The 9,156-nt window shown below is 42.2% G+C and overlaps 1 protein-coding gene across 1 annotated transcript; it reads right to left on the bottom strand.

Moving 5' to 3' along the window:
• Positions 1-629: 629 nt before the first annotated feature.
• Positions 630-8,740, bottom strand: LOC125552344 (ERAD-associated E3 ubiquitin-protein ligase component HRD3). Its single transcript, XM_048715851.1, has 6 exons — positions 8,090-8,740; positions 6,418-6,906; positions 4,926-5,141; positions 2,603-2,926; positions 1,736-1,978; positions 630-1,163 (listed from the first exon to the last, which is right to left on the bottom strand). Exons 1-6 carry the CDS (start codon positions 8,651-8,653, stop codon positions 969-971), a joined length of 2,031 nt encoding a protein of 676 aa, XP_048571808.1. The 5' UTR covers positions 8,654-8,740; the 3' UTR covers positions 630-968.
• Between the last annotated feature and the right edge of the window lie 416 nt (positions 8,741-9,156).

Below are 9,156 nucleotides of genomic sequence, written 5' to 3'. Positions count from 1 at the left end.
TGAATGTTGGAGTGATCAAGCAGTCGGTGATGGGCTCGTACATCTCAATTTGGACGGATAGATGGATTCCAAACACTGCAACTCTCAAACCAATGGGCCAGTTGGGCAATGATCCATTAAAAAAAAGTCTCTAACATTATTGATGATTACACCAATGGTTGGAAAACTGATATTATTCACCAAAATTTCTTTGCGCCTGATGCGGATGCCGTACTCAATATCCCGTTGAGTCCATCAGGAGGTGAGGATGCATGGGCACCAGAAAAATCAGAAATTTCTTTGCGCCTGATGCGGATGCCGTAATCAACATCCCGTTGAGTTCATCAGGAGGCGAGGATTTCTTGGCATGCGCAACAGAAAAATCAAGAAGTACTTCACGGTATCCTTCCAGATTATGTCAGTTTAAAATATCGCAATATTAAAGAGGTTGGCCGCTGTGCCTGTTAAGTGTACCAGGCTATGGATGAAACTTTGATGCATGCATTTCCTTCATTGCGCGCATGATAAGGGTTTCTGGACAGCAGCTCATGATTGGCTCCAGTTAAAAGTTCCGAGGCTGCATCCAGATACGCAGACAAAATATGGAGGCAGACAGGATGTGCAAGGCACAGACCATCAGAACCAGCACGTTCCGAGTAACACAAGCGCTCTTAAAAACTCTTCAACACTTTTACAGGCACATGTCTACGTCAGAAATGGTGAACTTTCACCTGGAACAACATCTCTCAATATCATACATCTACGACCCAGTTCACATCCTAGTCAGTTTGGTATACAAATGTTGTAGGCTTGGCCACGCTTTGTCCTCCGAAAGCCATTAGAATTCCACGCTTGTAGGACTCCAGTCCAGTATGAGCATTTCATTTCATGGCTTCTCGCATTTCAACAAAAACTTGACGCTAAAACTGAGAATAAACAGCCATATGTACCTCAACTAATCACATCGCATAGGCCCCCTCATCTTGGCATTAGTTGGGTGCACCGTCAGGCTGTTGGGGGTTGTCTGCAACCACTTGCCGCCTCTGACGCTCTCTCAAGTACAGGACAGTTACAAGGCAAGCAAATAGAGTCAATATTGTTGCGTTCCCTTCATCCATCAGGACATCTTCCACCCATTCCTCGACTACAGGATACATCTCCGGCAGCGAGTCGATAAAATTAACCTGAAATTAAGAAAGATTTAGCTACCAACTGCAAGGAGTACAACAATCTAGCATGATTCAATACTCAATATGACCATGATGATTATACAAATACGGCATGCATAGTAAGAACAAAAGGCAGACATCGACCATCAGGTGGCTAGGGATGAACAGACAAGTTGGCATATGTATTGTCAATCTTGAAAGAGCATAACTCCAGGTAACTGAGAGAACAAGAGGTGGTAAAGAAATCAAGAGGTTAGGAAGCATAGACTGAAGCCTGAGGCAGTTTGTGAACTGCTGCAGGCATGGTATTTCAAAACTAAAAATAACTTATGTTTGGAAGATGCTACGGTTCATTGCATATGAGCAACCAGTGGGAACCAGCTAGAAACTAAAAAAGATGAGCAGCAGGGAGAGAGTGGGAAATGGACCAGGAAAACAAGTTGCCAAATAATATCGCTTAAACGGCAACAGAGATTACCATACAAGGAAACAAACTTGAAATTACCTACAAGTGAACTATACAGATACTTCCTATTTCTTGTATGCAACTAAGCCATGGATGATACAAAGAGAAAATAATGTCTTACCATAAAACTGCCAGCATAGTTTTTCCTTATCCATAAACTAGTTAGTGCCAGCATGACAGGAAGCTTAGCTGCTGAATCCACCTCCACAGCCTGATCATAATATCTTTTTGCCAAGTGCAGATCAAGGGGAAGTCCATGACCGTGCTCATGCATGTACCCAAGGTTAAACATGGCCTGGGCATTAGACTGTGACTGAGCATGCATATATGCCTCTGCTGCACGCTCATAGTCCCTCCCTACACCCTGTAACACAGGACAGATTCAATATGTGATTTCAGCAATGATACTATGAAAAGTCTCGAGAGAGCGCACAGTCCCCTAGTACCTCTGAAATGCAAAAGCAAATTTAGAAGCAGAAATCAGACTCCACAACTATGTTGCAGGCGCATCCCGTTTTCAAATACATTTCATGTGTGAATTTATTTTAGAAGCCATATATTTTACTTAGTTATCCAAATAGTGGTTTTGGAGAAGTTGTCTCATCAAACATGACAGTTGGTTCCTCTCAAAAGACATTATGTACAAGTGCATAACTTCATAGAGACAGATGGCTTCTATTGGGTGCAAACATATGGCTTGTATTGGTGCCACATAAACTCCATATTTTTTTCAAAATTCAGAACACAAACCTAAGGCACTTTATATTATTGTTTACCATGTTTTTAACAATCTGTAGTAGTCATACTAAGAGAAAAAAACAAAAAATGAGGACCACATCTCTGACATAAAATATTAGCCTACAACATATGGTGCTTGATGTGAATTTCTTAAGTAATTTTAGCAGAAGCCTGCAATCATCTAGATAGGATCAAGAGGGTACTTGAGAAACGTGTTATACCAACTAAAAGTAAGGACCATTTCACATACCCGGCCATAGTAGTAGGCATCGCCAATCAACAGAGCAGCATGCTCATTACCCTGCTCAGATGCTTGCCACCACAAAGCATGTGCACGGAGATGTTTTTCCATATCTGAACAGAAGCCAGATTCTCCCATGCAAATATGTTCATCGCCATATCTATCAAGAATCCAGGCGGCATTGCTTTGGGCAACCTCATACCCAAGATCTGCCATTCTAGAATATAAGAGCAATGCCTTCCCTATGTCGCCTTTTAGATAAGATTCTAGAGCCCACCTAGACATCGAGCTCCAGGGGCCCCTCTCAGCAACAGACTTGTACAGAACTGTTGCCTGAAACAAGAAAGACCAAAGATTCAGCCCTTTGATAATAATAGTTCGAACAATTCATGTTTCCCTATTTGTATCATAACAGATTAATATCATTAAAACAAACCGACAAAGTATGTTATAGCATTAATGCTTCTGTAAATCAGCCTTCTATCTTTCTCTACAGAAACAACAGTTTGATCTGCCTGGGCAGAGGGTTTTCTATTCAATCTTGTAAATGGAAATATATACTTTAGCATTACATGCCACTTCTTTAATTAATAGACTATAGTCCATTCAAGCAGACATAAAGATGAGAAAGAGCACATGCACTCTAAGGGTACGTTTGGTTTACCACCAACACCAGCCTCTCCAAAAAATCGGCTCGCCAACGGGATTTGGCTGTCGTTTGGACTAGCACCAAAAAATTGGCTCGCCCAGCCCGCCTGGAATGCCTGCATGTTATTCTCGCCAATTCGTGGGCGCAGCGAGGGCGCGGAAAACGCTCGCCAAATAATTGGCAGCATGCCCTCGCCTGTTCTTTATGTGGGTCTCGCTCTGTTTTTGGTTTTATACCATGGTCTCATCCAGCGTTTGTTAATAAAAGACATCAGTACGGCGGATTAATCGCATGGGTAGCTACGTGATGACCGAGCAGTTGTTTGAAATCACGGATGGATTTTTTTCGTTGACGTGTTGTTTGGATGGATCAATCCCGTGTAAGCGGCTACCCAACATAGTTTTGTTACTATACTAGGTTTTTTCTTTTCTGCGGGTAGGGACTAATGGTCATAAAACCACTACTAATTATCTTGGTTCGGTCGTGATTCTCTATACTCTTGAATGTTTATTTTTGGCATATTATAGTTAATTGATTTCTGTAGTACAGAAAAACTTATTTTTTAATGTGTCTTTCTTTGTTGTCTCGAGGTACAGCCAAATTAAAATCAAATCAAATCAAACACTAATCAATCCAGCTACCCCTACAAAGCATTTGGTAACTCAGCTAGTGGCAAACCAAATTAAGTCTCAGCAATTTTACCAAAATTTTGGCAAGTACATTGGCTACAATCCAAACAATGTTAATTTACCAAAATTTTGGTCATGCCCTCACACAGGCGTGCCAATTTTTTTGGCTGGGCTAACTGGGGCACAAACCAGACACACCCTAAATCTAAGATGGTGCACATGCAAGAAAATAAAATAAAATAAAATAGGCCTGCTATAGCACCGTAAAAAAATGCACACTTGGCGTATTCTAGCAAACAGCTCTATCACGGAGCATTCAGCAATACTTCCATACAAATGCTCTTACAAGCTACTGCACGTGTTCCAAATCAGATTCTTTGCTTGGATAAAAGAAGCAAGTGAAAACAAGTTATGTTTGTCATTACATGCGAGGATGAAGATTGAATAATTGAATAGTGATATTGTCGTGTGGTTTATATGTTTTGGCGTCATTTTATATCTATAATGTAAGCATATTGGCTTTTTGCAATTCAAATGCTTGACTTTAAGATTGATTCTTTAATTTGAAGACTTCTTGAAATATAGCAGAGCCCGCTGTGCCCAGTGTGTTGTAGCAACATCATCTGCTATAAGAAAACACACGGTTACTCAATACACTTATTTATACTACACACTATTCAAATATTGTGCGAGACATTAACTGGTAGGAAATAATTCCTATGAACCCGTTGAACTTGGTTGTAGCCTCAGGAACTGAATCAATTTAGAAAGTTTGGCAAGATATATCCATATCGGATGTGATAAATTCATAACGGAACTGAGATAGACTTCCACCACCGGGTTTCTAAGAAAGTAAGAAAAGTGTCGAGGCACAACACACAGTCTACTCATTGGGCATCTTAGGCCTAATTACGCATGGCTCATGAGAGCACCCCTTACTCATACACTGATGATGATTTGATAAAGGAAAAGGAATGCTCATGAAACATCATACATAATTGTGGCAGTGGAAGATTTAATTCAGCAATTGATACAACAAAATAATTATCATTACCATATGGAGGTTCCTCTTAAGACCAATTCCTTTTTGGAACAACTTTGCCACTTGATAAATAGCTTTTGGTTGCCCAGCATTTACTGCACGAAGAAAATAATTGCATGCTGTCATCACATCCCTCTTTACACCAATACCCTTTAGATATAAAACACCAAGGTTATAATAACCCCCATGCTCTTTATGGTCAGCTGCAATTTCAAAATATTCCTTTGCCTACAAAAAGGTAAGTAAAAGAATGTAAGTGCCTCGAGCTTATAGTACATTGATTATTGCAATACAGAACTGTGTATTGTTGAAACCATCAAGATAGTGAAATGTTCAATTTGGTAACTTGTGTTTGTTAATGGCCAAATGGATTATACAAGTAAATTGAAATTTTCATAGGTCTTAGCATTTATTAACAACTAATAGTGCAGAACTGCGGAACATTGTCAATTTGTCACTTGAATTCTTCTCCATCGGCAACTCAAAATATCTAATCTTCATAGTTAATGACATCCTAGCGAACATGGGTATACTTATTACTATCACTATGTTCAAAAAAATTGCAGTCATCATATCCATCCATTTGAAAAATTGATGTGAATGTGATACTAAACCATTCTCCTAACTTACTCGAAGATGCTCCTTGTTAGGCTTGTTAACACATCAGCAATACCAGGATAGGGATTGTTTTAATGGTTACTGTTGTTATGGGTGCAATCTACCTCTATTGCATAGTCCAAGGGGCATATATATATTACACAAGACTTGAGGTACAAGGAAAGGAAACATAGCCTAATAGGACTCCTAGACCTAATACTAATACTCCTTAACACCCCTCCTTGTTAGGCATTGCATTTGAAGAAGTGTAACACTAGAAAAAAAATATGATAATCAATGTAAGGAACACTATCAAGAGTCAGAGGGCAGCGAGAGAGATGCGGACCGATGGAAACATCATTTATTTTTACTACTCACATCACAAGAATCGAGCTTCAGCCAACAGCCAAGACCATACGTCACGAGAACCTAGCTTCAACCAACAGCAAGACCACAACACAGCTACGGCGCTGAAGCAGATCAGGACATAGCCTAATAGGACTCATAAACCTAATACTAATACTCCTTAACAACTTTCTATGGCAGCTGTAAGTCGTGCATTGACAAAAAAGTTGTATGCCTTGATCAAATGTGATCGCTTTGTTCATCCACGGCAACAGAATCACTGGTGAACTTGTACATCCAGACTACTGTAAAGTCAGACTTGAGTTCCTGTCTACTAAGATGTGTAGCAGTATAATTTACCAAAACAGCCTATAGAAAATCTAGCTGGCAGGCAGTATCTCTACCAATAACAAAGATAGCAGCAAGCATGGTGAAAATGTAGCCACAGAATATTTAGTGCAGGCAAGTCTAGCAGCAGAAACAGTCCACGGCAACAAGCTTATACTGTAGAGGAGTTATGGCCTACTCAACTGCATTCCAAATTCTAATGCACAATACTTACTTTTGTCAAGTTCTTCTCCACCCCATAGCCTTTCACATAGAGATAACCCAGTCCATTGTAAGCTGAGTACTGTTCCTGCTGTGCTGCAAGTCTCAACCACCTGTATGCTAGGGTGTAGTTTCTTTCCACTCCAGCACCTCTAGCAAAGATCTCCCCCATAAGCTCCATAGCACGTGGCTCGTCTTTCTCCACAGCCTTAGAGAACCAATGATATGATTTGCCATAATCACGTCTGAGTCCTCGTAGTCCATAGTAGTACAGAAGCCCTAATTTGTACATTGCGGCAGCATTGCCTCGTTGTGCCTGGTACTCTGTGATTTGAAAATCTTCATCGTCCTCACCACGGGACTTCCTCAAGGCCTCCTTGTTTTCTTCAGTTCCACTGTGCAGCCGAACTGGTTCAATCACTGGTGGCTCCTTCGAGATTAAGGAGCTTGTCAGAGCAGCCTCTGCAAGTTCGGCATATAGTGTGACAGCCTCTTCATACATCTGTAAAAGCAAATCGTTCAAGTCAACAAATATCCAATATTAGCCATAACATTTAGCCAAACTCAAACGTGTTCCAGCCGGTCCAAATCATTTGCATAGACCATATATATCGATTGAAAGTGCAGTGGCAAAACCAGAGTAAAGATAATTAAATGATGTAGTGATGCCACATCATACCTAGACTAGATATCGAAGCACCAGATTTCAGACTAGACTATAGAACTGAAACAACGATAGTAAGGCATTCATGTGTTTCAATAAAGTTCTGAAATGACACAAAGATTGCACAATAAGGACAAGCAAGCCAAAGCAATGACATAAATAGGCAGGAAGCTACATGAGCTGAGATAATGACATATATGTTTGAACAAGCAGAAAACACTATACCCTTTTCCTTTATTTCATGCAACCAAAACATAACAATTGTCAAGATAACCGTGCAACAGATATCCCCACTGTTGAGATACAAATGCCATACAAAAGACAGCAGCTTTTTATAGTAGTAACATTGGCACGATATATACCTCTAACCGACAAACTTGAACACCAACAACAAAACAAACCTTGACGTTCTTACTTAGATCATATAAAAGTAAAGTATTGGCAGATATATGAGTCTAGTATGTACAAGGGCATTGGTATGTGAGCCTTAATTGCATACCAGAGGACTTTTGGAGCATTTTAAAAACTACAGTCAAAAGAGAAAAAATACAACTGAACTTCATCAGCCTGATTTGTGTTGTTTTGATCAGACTGCTAGTTATTCACAGGAATACATACATTGGTCCTAAATAAATATGACCCCATTACTACAGCTCCTAAGATGATGAAGACAGAAGGCCAGTTAAACATAACATCAAACGCCCGTAAACAAATTCGCTGCAACATTGGAGGTAAAAATCAAAATCATGTTATAAGTTACATGTACTAACTAACAATACCATAGGCTACCATTTATATAAATTTAACAAAACCAAGCCAACGACTAAAAACGTTCTAAAACACGGAGTAAAAGAACCCATGGAGACAAAAATTCACATATGTCTGATGTTAACCATGCGAGGCTTATCCCTTCAACGCAAGCTAGATAGCTAACCCACATACAAAATCCTCCAATCGCAGAATCCCCATTAGAATTAGTTAATTGCACGAGCAAGCAAACAATCGAACCGAATCACCTCACCTCCTGGCGAAAATAGGCGTAGGCGAGCGCCATCTTAGACTGGAGGTCTCCTGCGTCGGCGGCGAATTTGTGCAGCAGGAACGCGCGCGAGCGGGACACCGGGCGCGCCATTCCAGCTCCGGAGAGGAACGCCAGCGCCGACTGTGCGCCGGGGTGTCCCCCAGCGGCTGCAGCGTCGATCTGCGCGGACGCAGTGGAGAAAGCGGCTTCGTCCCCCGAGGACGCCGCTGAGATCATGGCGCGGACGCCCGCGACGAAGAGCGCATCGGACGGTGGGTCCGGCTGATCGCCCGACGGGGAGGGGGTGGTGGGGTCAAGGAGGGGGATCCAGGAGGACGGGGAGAGGAGGGGGTCGGTGGCGGGGGAGTCGTCCGCGAAGTCATCCCAGTCCTCGCTGTCGCCGTCGGCGGATGGCAGCGAGGGGTGCGCGCCAGAGGGGTCCTTGAGGAAGTCCTCGCCGGAGAGGACCAGCACGAAGGGGCGTACGGCCGCGGCGCGGGGGAGGAGAGCGGAGACGGTGAGGACGGCGAGTAGGAGGAGACGGCGGTGGAGTGCGCCGGCCATCGGAGGAGAACCAGACGAGATCCCGGTGGTACAGTGAGTTCGGAATTTAGGGGGTGCTAACCAATAAGACTGACAGGTGGGGGCCAAGTTTGAGGTGGCCAACGACGGCGCGTCACGTTTTCGCGGTGACGTGTATATCGAGGCCAGGGTGTAGACGTGTACCGCGCGACGTGATTGGCTGGGGCTTGATTATCGCTAGATTTCCTATTTGAGTTTTGATTTCGAAAATACATATAAACCTCGTGAGAGAGCGAGGCTATGCCATTTCATAAATCAGAGTGAAGTGGTTCGATTTATAACGAAATTAGGCGAGAAAACTATATACATCACGTTCGATTGTTGATTAGAGAACACCCATGTAACATCCTTGATAACTGAAAAAAGTAGACCTAGAATGCAACCAAGCAAATCAACAACAACGCTTCCCGACAGTGCAGTTTTGCTAGCAGCACTCATGCCACCAAAACAAAGACCGCTAACTAATAAAATTAACATTCAGCACC

This window comes from Triticum urartu, chromosome 4, assembly GCF_003073215.2.
Source record: "Triticum urartu cultivar G1812 chromosome 4, Tu2.1, whole genome shotgun sequence".
Classification (NCBI taxonomy): Eukaryota; Viridiplantae; Streptophyta; class Magnoliopsida; order Poales; family Poaceae; genus Triticum; species Triticum urartu.
The sequence above is the reverse complement of the archived record's forward strand: the minus strand, read 5'-3'. Positions and strand labels throughout refer to the sequence as shown.

What these genes read in the sequence shown, in the direction of transcription:
- LOC125552344 (XM_048715851.1), bottom strand. Translation starts at nt 8,653, where the DNA reads ATGGCCGGCGCACTCCACCGCCGTCTCCTCCTACTCGCCGTCCTCACC. An exon ending in TGGAGAAGAACTTGACAAAA is followed by an intron (nt 5,142 to 6,417) that starts GTAAGTATTGTG and finishes ACCTTTTTGTAG; the next exon opens with GCAAAGGAATATTTTGAAAT. An exon ending in ATGCCTACTACTATGGCCGG is followed by an intron (nt 1,979 to 2,602) that starts GTATGTGAAATG and finishes CCTGTGTTACAG; the next exon opens with GGTGTAGGGAGGGACTATGA.